Raw genomic sequence first — 20,802 nt, 5'->3', positions numbered from 1 at the left:
GTTGTTTATACTGTCTTATGAAACATTTTGTTTATAACTCTATCCACTAACCTTTGCCACAGTCAGAATAATTCTAGAGTCAAAGTACATTTACTAAATAATAATTTATTATTCTGTGTGGCATTTATTTTCATTTTTTTATGTAATCTTTCATTATGAAAGATTACAGAGAAAAGGTTTACCTTTAACAAATGACCAGTCATCTCTTTGATGCATGACTAAGTTTAAGGCCTTAGGTACAGCGTTTCTGAGGAACTTACTAAGACAATTACAACTAAACTCAGAAAAGCAGTTCCAGGAGCCAAAGTTAATACACACAACCATTGACAGCTGGCATAAAAATCCTAATGATGTCTGGTTAAAGATGGGTTCAATGTGCAAGGGTGGTGTGAGCACTGGGTTGGGAAAGAGAGCACTGACTCACAAGCTTTCAGCTGTGTGCTGACAGCCTACAGCTGAAAGTCCAACTTTTGACCGGCTGAGGTGACCAATGTTGTCATAGCAACATGCCCATGCAATACACACTACAGGGTGTATATACACTGTTGTACCATTCATAACTATATAAACTTATTTTCTTCAAAACAAAAGACACAAAGATAGTTTGGGGAAAATAACCATAAAGTTTTATTGCGAACCAAACAAGGTCACATAATTGAAACATTTTACAACTTTACAGTACATTTATTGTTACATATAAGCATACCTTTTTGTTCCATATACATTAAAACTAATACATACACATAAAATATACAAACGAACTTAAATAGCAATACAGTCTTATTCAATGGAATGATGCTTGAACATATCAGTCCATCCTAGGAGGCTGGAAGACTAAGGTGAGACAGAGGCGTCTGATTCGTTGGTCCAGGTGCTTATCTACACACAGTAGCAGCAGATCCCGCCTCAAGCACCTCCCACTCAAGTCAAAAGAACAACAAAAAAACTAGGGAAGTGCTCTTTAAATTAAAAAGTTAATGAAAAACTAAATGTGCAACTTTGATCCCAGATGCATAACTGATAAATCACATTAACATCAGATGCTGATATATTTCAGTGGTTTTAGCGTCATTACGACTATATTTATATCTGACTGATGAGCCAGATCACATGATTTAGAAAGAAAAATTAAACCAAGAGTGTTAAGATGAACACACACACACACACATCCAAAATATCTCGCACTCATCAACAATTCTATAAAAGTAAGATGGCCAAAAATATATAATAAAAGTCCATTAGCACCAACCTTCTCCCTCTATCTTTCACCTTCTGTGAAAGCGGATAAGAAATCGTGCAGTTGGATGCGGACGATGCAGATGAGTCTTTTGTTGTAATACGTGTAAAACTCAAGCCTTCTTAACAAAGGTGCTTTGAGCTGCTGTACGCCATGTGCAAATGCTCCCTCCTGGGGACGGGTTAAAATGAGACTGGGTTTTCTTTCTCATAGTGATGCACTACATGTGAGATTCCATGGGATAGGGTTTCCATGGTAATGAGCTACAGGTAATAATAAGTCTATGAGATGTGTTTCTGCGTCGATGGGCGCTACAGGTAGGAATCCATGGCGGGAGCGTATGAGAAACCCAGGAAGGCCTCAGTTGCCTCTGTGATGCTGGATGTGACCAAAGCGCTGTCTGGAGAACAGCCGATGGAATTTGGCACCGGTTCATCAGTGAACTCTGGGTCAAAGTGCCGCAAGTCATTAGGCCCAGTCTGAAACAAAAAAAGGGTCAAAATTACATCACTGAAGTATAAAATGCACGTCTCAGCATGACTTGTTCTTTTTATCTCTAATATCCAGGGCAATAAACGAAGTTCAACTAAGAAGCGTGATGGAACGTACAACGTTAGGGTTGAAAGGAGGCGTGAGCTTCTTGGCGTTCAGGTCATCCCAGTTTATTGGAGAAAAGAACATGTGATTCTTGATCTCAGTCTACATGTGAAAAAGAAATATATTTAAGATACAAGACTGAGAAAACGCAAACCAATAAGACTTCAAATATAAAACCACACTTACAAAGTCATCCGTGAAGCCCAGTCTCTTGGTACGGTCTTTCTGCAGCAGACCCTCCAGCAGATGTCTAGCAGCATTTGATATGTTGGGTTTGAGCTGCAACGGCTTGTTCAAGATATTATCGTACATTTCTGCTGTGTTTCGGCTGTAGAACGGAGGCTGTGGAACGACCGCAAAACATCACTTGTCGAGATCATGTAGATCAGCATTCAGTAACGCAAAGAAAATTCTTGCCAACTCACCAGGCCATATAACATTTCATACAGCACTGCACCCAAGCACCACCAGTCCACCGTTCGGTCATACGGCTGCTTATGCAACACCTCGGGTGCCAAATACTGGAAGATCAACATTGAGTTTATTGACTTTAAAGACGACACCGATTTAGTAGATTTGATCAAATGTTATAAGCAAAAGGCTAACCTCCGGTGTTCCACAAAACGTAGATGTCGTTCCATTAGGTTCTATGTTCTCCTTACACAGGCCGAAGTCGGTGAGGATGATGTGTCCTTGCGAATCCAACAGAATGTTCTCAGGCTTCAAGTCTCGGTACACAATGTTCAGCGAGTGCAAGTACCCCAATGCGCTCGCGATCTCCGCAGTGTAGAACCGTGCACGCGGCTCCAGAAAACATCTCTCCCTTTGCAAGTGATAAAACAGCTATAGAAAGAGAAAGAAAACAGATTAGGTCATGAGCGCCATATCCCACATGACATATTTAATCAAGGCTTTCTAGACTCTTCAATCCCAAACAATGGAAGGAAATGAGAATGTACTCCACTGAAAGAGCCCCCGACCCGAAGAGACATCTCGGTTAACCTGAGCCTAAACTTCCACAGCTGCTAAATCTGGCTCCCCTTGCACAGACTCTCCCCTCCCAAGCGTTTCCTGAGGAGAGTTTCCTATTCGGAGCCCAGCCGCTCCTCTTTGCTTCTCATGACAGGATATCCTTTTTCTGTCTGCATCTACCTCACTGTCTCCTACATAGTTTACGATTCTATTTTTTAATCACTCTCTCGTCTTCCCATCTTTCCTGCCACATGATTCTTCTCCCTGCTGCGTGTGTTTGGATTTTCCAGTCTGAATGTAAACTAGTATTAACGCTTTATCTAAAGCGACTTGCAGCTTGTCTTCCCTGGGATTCGAACCCACAACCTTGGTGTTGCTAAACCAATGCTCCATGAACACATTTGACACGCAACGCAAATGAAATCACACACCTCTCCGCCATTGATGTAGTCCAGTACGAAGTAGAGTTTATCAGCAGTCTGGAAGGAGTAATGCAGGCCCACCAAGAAAGGATGCTTGACATTCTTCAGTAACACGTTTCGCTCGGACATGATGTGTTTCTCCTGAACATCACAGAAGGAAAGGTCAGAGGTTATAGGTCATAGGTTTGGGATAGGGCCTGAAGCAAATGCCATGTGATGTGAATTATGTGTGAGCCAGCAGTAGTTACCTCTTTCTTCTTCAGGATAGCCTTCTTTTGCAGAACCTTAACGGCATAGAACTGCTCATCGCTCCGGTGTCGGGCCAGCAGGACTTTGCCAAAGCTGCCTTTTCCGATGACCTTGAGGAAGTCGAAGTCTGAAGGTTTGGCGGTGGGGTTGGAAGAGGGACCGAGGTTTATCTGTTGAGAGGGGCTTGGCTGGAGAAGAAACAGAGATGTTTAGAGCAATCTGGCTCTATGTAAAGCATTGTTAACATTTATAACACGCACGAATTGCGCAAATATTTACCGGTGGGGAAGGGTTGCTATTCATCAGCTCAGCATCTTGTGGAGGTGTTAAGTTCAAGATGGACTGAACCTCAGGACTACAGCAAGAAAAGATCACACATTGACAATCATTAAAATTTAAATATATTAGAACCATGCACATATTTGGAAAACGTTTAGATAAGATTGAACACATTTATATACTTTCTCTTCTCTTATAAAATGCATTTACCATGATACGTTGATAGAATCAGATGGTAATGGCATGGTATTTTAAATTACACATGGTATTTAACTGGTACTATCTTGAATATCATTGTACCATACTTCATGTCCAAAAAGCCATGTTTTTGTTGTTGTTGTAAAATATCTTTGCAAACAAAATATATAAATAAAAAGATATAGGGACAACAAGCTTTAAATACACAACAACTTACTGCTTGCATGCATAAGAGCTGGTGGAAAGTTTCTGTATGAAGTCGTTCAGTCCCATCTTTCTCTGTTTCATAAACGCTACACGTGAAAGAGAAAGAAAAAACTCAGTTAAAAGTAAGATCACTTAATATTCTTCCTCTTCACTGACGTTGGCTCGAGTGCCTCCATTCATGTAAAAACAAAGCCTACCACTGAGATTAGCGACTAGTCCTCTTGTTTTAGAGTAGGTCAGGTCGGTCTCCGTTTGAATGGTCATCGCTGTAGTTTTCCACTGTGAGACCGAGTGCAAAACGACACAAAGCGCTACTGAACTCCGTACGCTTCTGTTCCAACTATTTAACAGTCCGGAGGAGGAGTCTAGAGTCGCGTTCCGCTAAGAGGCGTGGCCTAGATGAGGGGCGTGCCTTAATGCGCAGATTCCCTGAGCGAAAACACCGCTTGCCTTGAGGGGGGGGGGCGTAATTGGCGTATTTGACAGTCTCGAGTTCGGAGCCAGCAGTGACGTCTGTGAGCGCGTCACACCCCAAACTTTACTATTAAAATTGAAAACAAGATCTTCCCAGATCCAGCAAGCAGAGAAGAACAACATGTACTGTCTGTACCATCAAAATGGTCAGCAAATGACTTGAGGGGAGAAACCTTTCTGTCGATAACAAACCTACAGTTACCACCCTTAGAATACATTAACAGTTTACTCATCGCAAGATAAAGCCGGAAAACCCCTTTACTCATCATACATTTGCAAACGGGTCAGTGCCATCCACGAGCACACATCATTCATTGATTCTAAATACTCCCTCATTCTCCCTTTTCTTGCGTCTCTCCAAAGCTCCACTTGAACCATTGTGACGCAAGCCAGCGAGACAATAGCAACAGGACTCGAGCCAAACTTCAGTCCTCACTGGAAAAGTACTGACCGGTGACTTTTAAAGCTGCCACATCTAGGAACTTTATTCAAGCATTTTTCTAAACTCCTTCCTTCCTTGTCATTTAGGACGAAAAAATGCCCTCTGTCGGAAAATGTACATGCAATGTCCTTGTTTGCAACAGTTACGCAATGCCAAACCCCAGCAGACTCCTAATTCAGTCAGCACTAATGCTCTTAAGATTACGATAAGTTTCAGAAGTTAATTCTCTTAAAGATTTTGAATCCTAAAGAGTTGGGGCCAAAGTCATAAACTGACTTTAGGTTCCAGGTAAAATTCTTGAATGTATCTTTCATTTTGCCACTGAGATGAACGTTACATGATGAATTTAAGCTTCTGAACAGAGTCACGAGCACTTGCCCAAAGATTAACAACAAAACAAGAGTCACCGGCTTATCTCACGCTAGCAAACCAATGATAAATTACCAACTAAATAGAGCCGAAAACTATAAAGTAAAGATTTATCATGCATGCATGATAAACACATTTTCTCTGCTAGTGTCCGTGTTAGCAATTACACCAATACTGAACAGCTGGTATTGGAAACACGTTGTTTGTATTAACCCAATGAAAAGTGCACAAAATAATTGGCTGTGATTAATTTAGATAAAGTTTAAACGATTGATGCCACAGTCATACTCAAAGTTACGTAAACTACAATTAACAGCGTACATTATATATATATTTAAACATATTACTGAGTTTTATTTTTATTAATATAAGTAGTAAATTATTGAGAAAAATCAAAACTCAAAAACCTTTCGATTCTGCAGTGCTTCTCATGCGGTACAATAAACCCTGGCAAGCACCCTATTTAGTGAGCCGAAACTGTCTAGAGTTTCACAGGCTCTTGGTAAGCTTTAAGCTCTTATCAGTCTGAATAAACAGGTTAACATGTAGTGTTGAAACCCGGTAACGTTTGCCCACGTATGTCCTGGCACAAGGGTTTTTGACACACTGTCCAGTACACTCTTACTATAAGGAGACCACCATCAATGAAATATCATTCAAATAAAAACAGACCCCGAACACAAACTTTCCGAGTTATAGCCTATGCGGTGAGATTCAACAAGTTCACTTACACGTCAACGGTGAGGATTTGACTTTCATAGGTCAGTAATGGAAGTAAAGTGCGGCAGACCCGGTCGATGAAGAAGTTTGGAGGTGGAAGAGTTTTTCAGCCGTATTCCATCCCTGCTGATCTTACGCAGATATCTGAGGGGCGGAGCTACTCGAGACCTCCTATTTCACAGCGTGACGTGTGCAAACCGGAAGTAGGGTAAACGCTTGTCCGGTCAACGCTCTAGCTCCATTCACTACACAGAACAGTTGCGGAGACCAGAAGTTAGGCATGTAGCGTTCCATTTATGCTGCTTTGTCTAACATATATCAGACCTTGATAATAAATAAATCGCTCAAAAAAACAATGTTTATGTAATGTTTGTTTTCCCTATTTTTACATCTCCCAGTAAACCATGAATAAATCGGACAACATATGCTACTTTTGTTTTTGGTAAATAAAATGAATGCCTGTGAGAAAACAAGCTGAAAAAATGAATGAATGGCTATGACAGCAGTAGGGCCGGAAAAAGTTTCCCCCTACTTCCGGTCTCTGTCGCCATTTTGTGAAATAGGCGAATGACGGTGCTTCACACTGTTTTCATGCCGTTGACTTCAATAAACCGACAGCCGGAGCAAAGACAAGTTACTGTCTCAAAAAAGCTACCACACCAAACAGCACTTTATGGCATTATAGTATATATGCTCAGCAATGCTTACAACATTAGAGAATGCAAATGAAATCAAACTATCACAAAACTATTCGGCAACAATTTACTTAAAGCCTTTATGTATAATGCATTATAAAGGGTTATAACAGGGTATGATGCATTATAATGATAAATAATGTAAATGTTGTAAAGACGTATAACCAAATTAAAAATGCAAAGTGTAACAATGAACTGATAAGTGTTATAATGTATTAACACAATTATTATTGAGACATTACAATGCATTATAAGATGCATTACAAGGCATAACTGAAACATGAAAACTACTTTTATAATGCATTATACATATATGCTTTAAGGAAAGTGCTGGATACTCTGAATTTTCTTTTTTTTTGTTGTTGTTTTTTTTCTTCATTTGAGAACTCTTTCCTGTAGAAGCTTTCCTGTAGCTCAGTGGTAAGAGCATGGCTCTAGCAATGCCAAGGTCATGGGTTCGATCCAGGGATTGCACATACTCAGAAACAAATATATAGTATAATGCAATCCAAGTCGCTTTGGATAAAAGCGTCTGCCAAATGCATAAATGAAAATGTAAACTCGTGTTTGATCCCATTATGAATGGTTCGAAACTATAATACACAATTCCATCAGCATTCATGTAGGATTTTTTTCTTTTTTTATCCAAATGAGAATTTTGAAAACATTTAAACAGAACATTGAAGACACTCTTAGGCATTATCTAAATGTCGTATCTTTAATATTGTCATATACTGTATATGCAGACAAAAAGTTACTATATAATTTCTCTTCAACTTTCCCTCAGGCTTCTCCATATTCTTTGTCATACTTTTAAAACATTTTGTTTTTCCATGAAATACAGTTGTTCTCTCTCCTGCCATTCAGCATCATATTATTTGTGTAGTTCTCCATTTTTCACACAACAGGTTTACAAAACATTTAGAAACATAATAACTTTCAGCTGTCAGGTCATTTCTCAGACCTCTATTTCTATCACTCTTCTGACTCTTCCATGCTCATCTCATTCAGATTCTCCCCTCTCTGCCTGTCATTCTTTGGGTAAGAAGGAAGTGTAAAGAGCTGAAGAGCACATCGTGATCAACATGGCTTCTGTCTTAAGCATCCACACTTTCTTTATATGTTTGAGGTCAGGTTTACGTAAAATGAAATCCTCTTTAGATGCCTCTGAGCACTGAATACAGCACCCAAACATTACGCATACTGTCTTAGATCATCTGCAGGTTTTAGCAGCATTATGCATTTTCCCTCAGATAAACACATTCACATTCATGCACACCTGTAAACCTGATGACTCTCTTAAGATAAATACATCACAACAGAGCTTTTGTTCAATCAAAAATAACTTTTATGAGATCATTCACACAAAGTTAGTGGATGACTAACGATATAAACAACGTACAGAAACAAATACACACATTAAAGAGGCACCACAACTGACGCTTATTGTACACTCATAGAATTGCATGACAAATTTACAAGATTTCTAAATCTTACAGCAACCTATTTTACTGTTATGTAATTTTAAGTGAAAGAACATTTATAACGAGTAAAAAAATGTAGGGTGGGTCGTGATTTATCTACTGAAAACTGATTTGATTTTAAAAGGTGGTTATTCCCACCAGAGCATAACCACACCTACACTCTGCTTCCAAAGGTTCTTCACAGTGATTTCATAGAAGAACCAGTTTTGTTTTCACAAAGAATTTAATTTTCTTATAGTAACCATTTCTTTCTTACTTTTTGATAATCTAAAGAACCTTTTGTGAAACAGAGAGATTCTTCTGATGTTAAAGGTACTGTAGATTATAGAGGACAACTTTAACCCCCCTGATGACACCATTTAAGGAGGCTATGAACCAGCAAATGGAGGCTGAAGGTCAAGTTCACCCTCCAAGGCATTTTGCCGTATCGCAAGAGTAATGGTTCATTTGGAAATGCATTGTTAAAGGCAAATATTGCTGCAACTTTTATTACATAACGCCAACTGTTGTAAAATAGCTGTTAATGTTAACATGAATAGTTGACAAGATTTTAAGAAATTCAGTGATATTGCTGTTGGTTATTAAATCTGTCTTGAATTAACCAAAACCCGGTGCTGCTTCAGTGTTAATAAAATGCTTAGATGACATCAGACAAGAAGGAAAACAGTTTCAGAAACAGAGCAAGTTTTCAAATAATATTATTTTATGTGACATGCTTTGTTAGAATGTGTCAGGAAACTTGAAAAACTGACTCTAACATGATTTCAACTTTGTTGGTCATATCTCTGACATGGGTTCAGTGTTAAAAGAGCTATGAAAACGTAGGAAATATCACTCTATGTAAATAAGATAAAGGTACTATATTGATTATTTTTATTTATTTTCCCATGTACCATATTTTTGAGATAAGCTTATCACCCTAACCTTTGCATGATATTGCAATATACAGACACCTCAGGGTCAGGGAATTTTATTTAAAATCTGCACTCATCCACATAGTGTAGATCTCTACAAGGGGCTGTTCAACCAATACAATGCATGTGTGTTGTACAATAAATATGTGTTGTGAGCTTGTAGAACAACCAGGTTACATTCAATGTTTTTATTTGTTTAGGAGAGCAGTGGTTTTACCAGGGCAGCTGTTTGAAGCACTGGCCCAAAAATACTTATTAAAGTTTTTACAATAAGCCCCCATGGTTTAAGGTGATTACAAGTTCCGTTTATACCCACAAAAAGAAAGAGAGAGAGAGAGAGGGATGAAAACAACTCGAACAGGATGAGAAAGAATAGTAACTAATCAAACATTTAATACAGAAATAAAGCAATGAATGAAAGAAAAGACAGCTGGAGAAAAAAGACAGAAGCACTTACTGTTGTCAGAGGGACAGCAATAATCAGTCTCAGGGTCACCGTGGTAGTAGAGGTCCATTGCCTGTAAAAAAAAAAATGTAGTAATGTAGGTCAGTGCAATGTGTTTGAGGTGAAACACTTTTGTTGTGTTAAGCCCATTGCACATTGAGTCCGAATTTTGCGTCCGAAATTTCCGCACGTTAAAAAATAAATACGACCTCACGTTGTGTCAATCACATTTACACACTGCCTCCGATATTTTTGTCCGTCATAAAAAAATTGGGACCGGGTTCGATTTTCTACGTTTTCGCATCCGTATCAAGCATTTTGAGTGGACTTTTATAACAATTCAGAGACACCGTACAAACGAGAGCCAAATACGAAAAAACGCATACGAAAATTTTGGACTGTATGTGCAAAGACCTTTAGTATTGCATGTCTCTTTTGACCCATTGTCATTGTCTGTGCTTTCCCCTGTCTGATGTGGACTTAATTTAATAATAAATAAAGTTAGGTAACACTTTACAATAAGGTGCTATTTGTTAACAATTATTTAATGCATTAGCTAACATGAACTAACAACGAACAATACTTCTACAGCATTTATTAATATTACTACATGTTAATTTCAGCATTTATAAATACATTACTAAAATCAAACGTTGTCACTGTTAACATTAGTTAATGCACCATGAACTAACATGAATAGCTGTATTGACATGAACTACCATTAACAAGGATTAATAAATGCTGAAAAACAAAATTGTTCATTGTTAGCTAATGTTAGCTAATGCATTTACTAATGTTAACTAATAGCACCTTATTGTAAAGTGTTACCTAAAGTTATTATGTCACTTCCTGTTTCCTACCTCGTTACAATTCTATTTTATTTTATTCTATTCTTATTCTTTTGTTTTTAAATGTTTTTTTAATGTAACTGCATTTATAACAATATTAAAAGTGGTGCTTTGCTTCATTAGCAATGCACTTCAGATTTACTTACTGACAGAAATGAGTAAGCGGGAAGGATTTCAAACTCTCTGAATCGTTTATTTTATCACACGCAGGCACACACTCACACACTTCACAGCTAAATGATGATTTTCGGATGGACTGTCACATCTGTATTAATCTAGAGCTAGCAAAAATGAAGACATGTGACATCTGGCATACAGTTTTGCACCCAAAGTGCTGCTTTCCATGTGAGATTAGAAAGAAAGAAAAACAGAGGGTGTTAGAGAAAGAGTAATTACCTTAACCCACTGCTTTAGTAACCTCCCTAGAGACTTAGTTAACGGAATGCTCAACTGTGAAGGGGTATTAATATCTCTGCACGTGCACCTACACTACTAACCCAAACCATGTGTTTGTTTCACAGCTCTTTTATCTCGAAACAGCAAACATGAAACACAACTTCACTTTGAAGGGAAATAGAAAGATTAGCCTATAACCAATAAAGAGAAAGGTAAAAATAAGTCCGATTCCATGAATAGAATACATATTCTGTAAACCACTGTAATATTTGTATATGCCGATGATATAAATCGAACAAACTTTTTGTGAAATATCTTGCTTTGGTGTGTGGTCGTGACATCCTTCTTTGAAATAATGCCACTTGGTTTGATATTTGTTATCCAGTCCAACGTTTTGTTTTGTATGACAGTTGACGTCTGTTTTCATGTGCTGACCTGTGTGCGTTGGCGTGGTTGCCATGCCTCTTCATTCCCATAAGTGATGAAAGGACCATTGCAGATGCAACATTCCAGCAGCACGGGGCTTCCCAGTAGAGGTGACATTGTCCAGGGACAGATCACATGCACATCTGACTCCGCCTCTTTCACTTTGCTATCATTGTGATGTATACTAAGCATCTTCCATTTTCTTACCTGTTAAAAAACACAATAGAGGTGAGCATGGGGTTTGAACCAACCAGATCAGATCAATCATCTCATCAATAGAGTCAGCCTACGTCAGACAATGCAGTAAATAAAATCAAACAGTTTGCTACCACTTTTTAGTGACTTTTTGTCATATGCTTTTCTCAGGACTGCTAGGTCAGTTCCCAGTACTGCAAAGAGCTGAGAAATAAGTAAATCATCTCAGGGTTTAATGGTCAAACTTCAGGGTTAATGGGATTCTGCTCATAAATGCTCAAGGGTCAGCGATGACGTCATTGCACAGACGCAAGCTTATTCTGTAATCCACAATAATCATAAAGACAGACTGACAGACACACACACTTTGATCTTTAGCTCTTTATTCCAGGAATGAAGCACAAATTCCAGAGAAAGCTGATCTTGGAACTGCAGCCACCGTCTTCTTATAGCGTCTCGAGCACACACACACATGCACACACAGACACACAGCCTGTCCCAAATATTTCAACATCAAAAGCTGGCGATTACGTAAGTGCACTTCCAGGAAAATGTTAAGATAATGAATCAGCAACTTCTCTCCTTTCTCTTCTCACCTCTTAAGAGTGTGTGAGCTGGCATTTCTCTTGCAAGCCAGTTCATAGTCATTTTATTGTCTTCTAGACAGTATTTACCAGAGATTTTCATGTCAATACAAAGCCATTGTTTTTTACAGCCCACGGGCATGTTTATGTCTGTTTATGCATGTGTGTGTGTTGCCAGGGACAGTAAATCTCACTCTCTATGAAGAGATTAGAATTACATCCTTGGTGAGGGGGGTCAACTTACATGGAATTCCCAAAAGGCATCTTTCCGCTGTATCCCATCAGCACCAAAACCCATCAAGAAATCAATTTACAAGCTCCAGTCAATCCCACTTATTATTACAGAAGTTGCTAAGACAACTTTTTTATATTGTATACTTATACAGTATATCGCACTTTGTACCATAGCAACCACACAGAAATGCCCTGGCAACCACCCACAAAATACCCTAGCATGGCAGCAGGTTTGGCACAGGTGAGCAGCATCTATATAAATCTGCTTTGGTTCTTGTTATATTATATGAATGGGTACTAGAAACTAAGTAACAATTCATTTTGTTGTAACAAATGTGTTTAAATGTTTGTTTGTTAAAAGGATAGTCTACCCAAAATGAACATTCATGAAACGTTTACTCAAAAATGAAAGACACATGTATGACTTTCTTTCTTTTGCAGAACAAAAAAGAAGATATATTGTAGAATGTTGGTATCCCCGTTGACTTCCATTGTATGGACACAAACCACTGAGACATTTCTCAAAATATCTTCTTTTGCGTTCCAAAAAAAACACACAGACACCTTGTATTTAGTAAGAATAATAACAGTAAACTCGCTCTAAACTGGGGCATAAAATTCCATTCCCACAACATAAGCATTACATCCCAAACTCCCAACATATTGTCTATACTGTAAATATATTGCCTCCTTCAACACGACAGCAGTAAATGTATAAAGTAGGTGAAGGTCACGAACTCCCTAAAACAACTCTTCTGCGCAGCTGACAGCGCCGTCCCAGCTCGGAAGGTGAAAGAGAATGTGGCTGTGAGCCAACTTTCGACTGGCACGGCACCAGAGTTAGCATGCAACAGCACAGTTCTGCAACACAGATAGACACTGGCGCCTGATACAGCGATGAAGAACATGAAACAGGTCTTTGTGGAACCGACACCACACGTAATATATAGTCTTCATGAGAGTGGTTCTATGTGGCTGGATGGATGGTATGTGTGTGTGTTTCTCAGAACCTATAGTAACCATTAGCCTCATTAACCCAAAGCAGAGATTCACAGGGGACAAAGGCTCGCAATACCAGAGATGAGAAGCGTGAACAAACAGATAAAAAAAAGGTTGTGCTCTATGAGTATATGATAGCCTGGAGGCTGTAAAATTATACTGGCTTATACAGCAGAAATGTTGTTTTTTGTTTTGTGCTGGAGAAAACGATTGCTAATAAAGGCAAAGTCCAAGACAGCTCAGCAGGGTGAAGAAAATCTGCTTGTCTAAAAGAGGAGTCAAAACTCCTGGTAAGAGGAAAAATCTATGGCTCGAAGTTGATCCTCCATGACTCAGGAGACGTCAAGGAGCTCTCAAGTAACAGCACAGTCTAAAATTGCATTCTATAATTCCTTAATAGACTAAATAAATGTCAATAGAACAACAGAACGGCCACATTTTAGGCCAACATTGCATTTAGTTATCATTACAAAATCAATCCCATAATGCCTTTTGTACAGGCAATAAAAATACATTTAAAATGTATTTTAAACCAATATGTTATTTAAAATTATTTTATATTTCATTTAATACTACGTAAAAATAGTTTCTAAATTTATAACAAAAAATTGTTAAAAAAGTTTTGTTACAAAAATTCATTATTTTAACCAACGAACCTTTTTCACGTTTCCGGGTTTCTCAGTAGCGGAAGTCATCATAGTTGGGTAAACTTCTATAGCGGTGAATGGGAGACTACCACAAATATATTTTTTCGCATTCTCATTTGCTCAAATAGCACTAGAAACGATAGTGTTTTCAATACTTTCAACAAAATAAAAAAATTGAGAGAGTCTGATAACGGCAGTAAAAAGTGAGAATGATGTCAAATTTACAGTGACTTCCATAGACGCTGTATAAGAAAAACCCTCGCATTAACGTTAACTATTTTTTTATAATTTGATGCATAGGTAATATTAAACAAAGTATAGTGTTATGTACGTACATGCATTTAAATATACAGTATATACTGTATATATATAAAAAACTTTGGAGGATTTACGATGCTGATGACTGTTGAATGCGTCATCACAGGCTTGTGAAAAAGGTTCATATTTGTGTGCACTATGTAGTTCATTATAAAACGGTCAGTTCTGGTCCTTGATTCTGATTGGCTGAGCCGAGTTCTAAGCCGTTATAAAATACCCCGATTTATAACGGCGACTGCCTTACATAGCCTAAATATACTTTATTTACTTTATTTTATGAAACCTTGCTACGCATATGGAATAACCATTTTATATAACCGCATATGGAACTCCTCTTCGCGTAGTGCCACAACGCCCTTAGCTGTTATAAAATGCACCGTAACCCACTGCTTCTTGGGGCTTATTGCTTTAATATATTTTAAATGTCTCTTATTACATAAAACAAAAGAATACACAAAATAAATAGAACAGCTAATTTGGGTTTGTAAGAATTTCACAAGAAATATTTCATTCAGTTTATATTGAAATCTCTACGACTTTTGATTTTATTGTCTTACTGTATTTTCACATAACTGCCCAGATCCCCAAAACTCTGCATTTGCTCTCCATGTTTTCTCATTGGTGTGCTTGAGAACCAATTGAGATTTCATTTGCCTTTTTTTCTCCTACGGATGAATATGTTTGTGTGTGTGTATATGCTTTACATCAGCTCCATGTTTATCCTCAACCTTCATAAGTTCAAACAGCGGACACGATACTAACCAATCAGATGCGTTGTATTATCGCCATGACAGTGTTCCTTATATACAATAATTATTTTCCATAGACTTAAATTTTCCAGGCACATAGATCTCGCTACAAGCCATAGCACTCTTCATTTGCTGTGGAATGCAATGTGGTCAAACTTTACGTTCAACCCCATGAAAACCGGTGCTATAAAAACTCTCACTGCGCGTGTATGTATTTGTGTGCTCCGCAGACCTCATGAGCGATGAGTCATCGGCACACCCCCCTGCTCCTTGCATCTTTCTGCCACATTAGCTTCACACAAACGCACACGCAAACAAACAACACACGGCGCGAGAACGACCCCCATCGCTCTCCATATTTTCACAGGTTGAGAAATAAAGGTCCTTTCAGGTGATTCTTCCTGTAAAACCCTATCGTGTTCCTTTAGAGTCGATACAACAAACTGAGTGAAATACAGCACGCGTCGCAGGGGGTTTGGAGGGGCTGTAGAATTCAAATCATCCCAGTTGTAATTTAGCAGTGATAATTAAAAGGATGCTGGAGCTGACAGCGATGCTGAAGGCAGAGGATGAGAGTGAGTAGCAGGGGCGTAGCTACATGGTGGCCATGGGTGGCCACGGCTACCCCTGAATGATGGATGGCCACCTATCTTGCAACCTCTGTTGTGCAAAGCAGTTTTAAGATGTGTGTCAGAGTTTACGGAGTGCTGCGCAGATCAGTTAGCGAATGCACTGAAAGTAACACGAGAACATTACTCTCGCGTTCATATGATGTCATACGCTGACGCACTGACGCAAACAGTCTGAGCGCTACAGCTGAACAGCTGCTAACCGCTTCGTGACAGTGTACTGTCTGTGTACCATGGAAGTTCATCGAGAGCAGAAGGTTCAGGTCAGTAAAATCAGTCTTGTTTAACTGGATTTCATTCAATAATTACAATTTCGCGAAAATTTAAGTTGGGGTACATCAATGTTTATTTTCTATAAAAAATGCTAACTTACTGCAAATGATAGCTAGCAAATTATTTTTAAATAATGTTAGCACATGAAAGCATTGCAAATAAATTGTTTACTTTACGTTCTTTGTGTATGTTTTTGACCAGCAAACTATGTGTAATGAAGAATTGGTGTAAATTACACTAGAAGTTAAAGAATTTCTGTCGGTAAGGATTTTTTGGTCACCCTAATAAAATCACTGGGTCTTACCTGGCCACCTCTAAAAAAAGTTTTGGCTACGCCCCTGGTGAGTAGACTCAGATATGGATCAGGTTGCTGAATGAATTCAGTCTGTTTCCATCATTTTCACCGGATAAATGTTACATAACATCACCCTCAGGACAGAGACTGGACACAAAATGATGTGTCATCTCTCTCTCAGTCTCTCTCAGTCTCTCTCTTGAAATCTCAGTGTCAGGACATATATTTATAACCATACCTAACCTTCGTATACAAGCCGCCCAATGTTGCTCCTACACAAAATTCATGAATAATACAGCTGATTATTTGAGAACGCTTTGTGGTGAAGCAAAGTATAACCAGACAAGAGGTTATCAGGAATAAACACAATCCAACCCACATCCAAGCAGAGGTTTAACATTCTCTCTCTCATATAACATCATACAAACAAAGTAAAAAATGCTAAGAAAATCTAATTTACATTTATGTCCCTGAGCTTTGAAATTATTCAATTGGAGTAAATCCTAACATCACAGGAGCTGCATATAGAAAGCAGAGACGGTCCTGTTTGATCTCTCTCTCGCTCTCTGTAGGCATGACTGAAGCACTCGTTCCTCTGAGCCGATTCTCTAATAATCACAACCCCCGAGAGCCTATCAGACAATGCGGTGGAGAAATCATCAGGGCAAAAGTGATAAAGCAAGTCACAGAGGTCTCAGCTCCCTAGGCCAGCTCTAGATGCTGTTTAGCATTGCTAAATGGAGAGAACAACACGCCCGGCCATTTATGTGTCTCCGTGGCATGCTGAGATTAAAAGCATGCATTATGAGAGATCAGAATAAACAGGCGAAACGGGAAAATATTACTTTGAGAGTGTTTTTGTAAGTCCTGCAGGATGGATGAACGTATGGATAGATGCATGCATAAATGATGAAACACAAACGTTCTGTTCCGAAAGAGCGGCTTATAGAGGCAAGATTTTAAGTAATCATACAGTAAGGGCACATGAAAGCTGTTCATAAAGGTATAGACATCCTAGTTATACTTCTTAAAGACATCTCTTTTTTGGCCCTATTTTAGGCCAGCATTGCATTTAGTTATTGAAAAGTCAATCCTACATAATGCTTTTTGTTCAGGCAATTTTTTTTATCTAAAATGGATTTTAAATCAACATGTGATTAATTTATATTTCATTTAATACTAAAAAGTATATTAAAAAAAGTTGTGTAACAAAACAAAATGAATTGTTGAACCCAATATTTGCATGTGCTTTGTAGTTCAATGTATTTTTATATATTTAAGACATTATTAAACTAAATTATGTAATAAGTAGGCTACTGCTACTAGCATACTTGTAAGCGTACAAATTCAATACTTGCGACTAAATTGGCCCACTTTTCGTTTTTTAAAAGTGTAAGGTTAACAGTAGTAAACCTTAAATACTACTTTCCAGAATTTTATTTGGAGAAATACAGTACATAAAAAAGTAGATTAGAAGTATACTCTGTATACTTAGTATACTAATAGCACACTTAAAGTTCATGGTTTCAAAGAAAACCAAAGTCACAGAGTTTCCTGACCTTGTTTTTGTCCGGCTGGCACGGTGTGCATGGGGCGCAGGGCTGACAGAGAGGGCTGGGGGGGTGTGGCAGATAGCATCCTCCAGGACTGTAGTGACAGCAGCCATAAGGAGCTGGGAAGTGCGTGTACCACAGATCTTGCCCTTCTTGACATTTTGGACACGGAGACAGGAAACCTTTAGTCTGGACTTTCTCAACATTCACCTTTGGATTTCTCATCCACCGGCGCACCTGAAAACAAAACACTTAACATAAACCTGTAGTTTATATTTTAGGGAGATGCAGCGTAGTTGCGGTCAATTACCACAAAGTCAACAATGAATGCAAACAGACTATCCTAGATCTGTCACTTAATAACACCTTGAATCGTACTGTTTCAGACAGTCAGGAATGAATTATTATTATTATAGTATTTGATGAATGAAATTCCAAGCGACACTTGTGTCAGTCTTTATAAACAAATCAATAAAATCTTAAAGGCATCCTTACAGACACCCGTAGGATTGAATAAAAAGAATATAGTCACGAGTCTCAACAATTCACTGCTCTCATCCTCTCCACCCTCTTCCCCGCTCTCTTTCTCTGCACTTTGATTGGATTTTCAAAGTTATGTCACCCAGTGTTGTCACTGTGACAGTGTACAAGGAGTCTACTCTCTGCTTTAAGCTCCAAAGACCCTCTCCACCCCCTTTTCTCTGTATTCATCTTATCCCTTCGTTCTGTTCTCTTTTCTCTATATCGTCTCATCTCGCCACTTCTCTTTTGACACGTGCTGCCTCGCATGCTTCAGTCATCTGAGAGTGTCATTGTTATGAAGTGGATTGTCAGACAGACAGGGTGAATCATTCTTTACAGGAATCAAAGTGAGGCGACAGCACCTCAGTAAACTCAAACACACGCCACTCCAAACACAGGATTACTGATGACTCACAAAACTTCACCGGAAAAAACCATCAGTGTGTGTGTACTGTAAAGACAAAGTTAACAAGACTGCAGACTCCACACATACACACAGGATGATAAAGCTGCAAGCCAACCAACAAAAAACAAACGGTCAACCTTAGCGCTCCAGAAGATTCTTTCTGTCTCTCTCAGGACATAGTCACCCATAAATACGTAATAATCCAACCAAACCGTCTCACTGAGTCACACTCTGACACTCCATCTGCTAAGAAAACAAGTGTGTGTGTTTGGATATGCTGGAGTCTGGACTTCAACCAAAACCACACACATGCTGATTCGTCGCCTACAAACAAAACAAACACCGCACTGAAATTTTAAGACGTGTTCACATTTCTGCTCATGGCAAATATCAATTCTGGGCTTTTGAACGGATTTTTTTTTTTAGGAATTGCTGTAAATTCATCTTCCCATAAATACACAACCTGTCTACCATTGGTCAGCCAAACAGTCAATGCCAGATAATGCAGCTTACGCGATTGGTTGAGGTAATGTTGCTGTTCCAGGCTGGTTTGTTTGTACAAAACAAACAAAATGCCTCATGCTCAAACAAAATATTTTATTACTGCCACCGCATCAGCTACAAATGGCTTACTAATAGTCTCTGCATATAAAGCTGGGTCAAGATGAAATATTTGACCATCAAAAACATAAATTCATTTCTGCAACCAATACAGACGCACATTTGCACTCACCTTCCTCTTGACAAACTGGAACGCAGAGCACTTCTTAAAGGAGAAAGCTTGTTTCTCTGCATTGTGGACCAACTTCATGGCCTCTGGCCGGCCCGCACACTCTGTGGACCCCAGCGTGATGCCTGTGAGGGACAGGAGAGGTAAAAACAAGATTACGGAGGCTTTCGTCTCGCCCGAAAGAAATACGACACAAAATCAGCTGAATGATATATGATCTCCTTCCTGACAATTTCATTGTAAGTGTGAATAACATGACATCATCTGTGCCTGTGGTCATACCTGTGTTGTTGTCCTCTCTGGTCCAGGTTGTTATTACTGTCACTGCCGACCGATGATATTGAGACCGCGCTGATGTAGTGTCTTCGTCCTAATGCCTCAGCGTGCCTCTGTGTATCTGCAGTACCACGGCGGAGTGTGTGAGATAGAGAGATATATATAATGAGATGGATCAGGACACACACCTTCTCAATGTGAGAGAGAGACTACTGCAATCGAAGAGACGCACACCCCCCTCTCTCTCAGTACGTCTCTCACGCTTTCTCCTCCGGCAGCTCTGATATCTGCAGCAGTGGATGCTCTCGCTCTCTCAGTCGTTCCCTCTCTCTAATCCCTCCCTCTCCAGAGCTTTCATTGTGTGAATGGAAGGATAGCTGAAGAATGAATGAAGGCTGATGTATTAGATGGGTATGTTTTCATGACCACTGATGTTACAGTAACATCTTCAGTGCTGAACACATATAAAAACACACGCACACACACGCGCACACACACGCACACAGAGCATCTTTCATGCTTCTGGTGTGCCTTTCTCTCTCACCATATCCCTTGAATTGTCTTTGTGAGGAATCATTTATGAATGAACAGGGGTTTCAGCGGTGAATGAGTCAACAGGATCCTCACCCAACAGCGAATGCGAGACACCTGCACACGACATGAGAGGCGATAGAAGAGAGATGGGGAGAGAATCAATACTTCACAATCAGAGGTATAATGATGAAGAGATCAATAAACCCCCTGTCATTCTGAGTCAGTCCTAAAGGATGCTTTAGATCAGCAATATCTCTGATTCAAGATTGCTGTGTGTGTGTGTTTCACAGATTTTTATTTATATATATTTATTGAGCTTTAACATCATTAACTGGACCCGGTCTGAATGGACATTTAGGATTTTTCCACAATAGATATGCAACTTTCCCATGTTTGGTCAGGAAATAAATATATTTCTATAAAATTATTCTAGCATTGTTTTACCATTTCCATTGCTTCAAAGCAGTTTATATAATAAAGTGTA

General features: G+C 39.0%; 1 protein-coding gene across 2 annotated transcripts; it reads right to left on the bottom strand.

Moving 5' to 3' along the window:
• Positions 1-609: 609 nt before the first annotated feature.
• Positions 610-20,083, bottom strand: sgk1 (serum/glucocorticoid regulated kinase 1). Of its 2 annotated transcripts, XM_057363478.1 has the most exons (14): positions 19,791-20,083; positions 19,512-19,633; positions 17,857-18,087; positions 11,384-11,581; positions 9,717-9,777; positions 4,172-4,247; positions 3,757-3,832; positions 3,477-3,665; positions 3,238-3,369; positions 2,441-2,677; positions 2,260-2,355; positions 2,021-2,176; positions 1,847-1,936; positions 610-1,716 (listed from the first exon to the last, which is right to left on the bottom strand). In XM_057363478.1, exons 2-14 carry the CDS (start codon positions 19,587-19,589, stop codon positions 1,549-1,551), a joined length of 1,788 nt encoding a protein of 595 aa, XP_057219461.1. In that variant the 5' UTR covers positions 19,590-19,633; positions 19,791-20,083; the 3' UTR covers positions 610-1,548. The 2 variants fall into 2 exon arrangements, with proteins under 2 accessions (XP_057219461.1, XP_057219462.1); XM_057363479.1 differs by lacking the exons at positions 9,717-9,777; positions 11,384-11,581; positions 17,857-18,087; positions 19,512-19,633; positions 19,791-20,083 and adding an exon at positions 4,359-6,161.
• Between the last annotated feature and the right edge of the window lie 719 nt (positions 20,084-20,802).

The sequence above is a fragment of the Triplophysa rosa genome, linkage group LG21 (assembly GCF_024868665.1).
Source record: "Triplophysa rosa linkage group LG21, Trosa_1v2, whole genome shotgun sequence".
In the NCBI taxonomy this organism is placed as follows: Eukaryota; Metazoa; Chordata; class Actinopteri; order Cypriniformes; family Nemacheilidae; genus Triplophysa; species Triplophysa rosa.
This window is presented reverse-complemented; position numbering and strand designations above follow the sequence as displayed.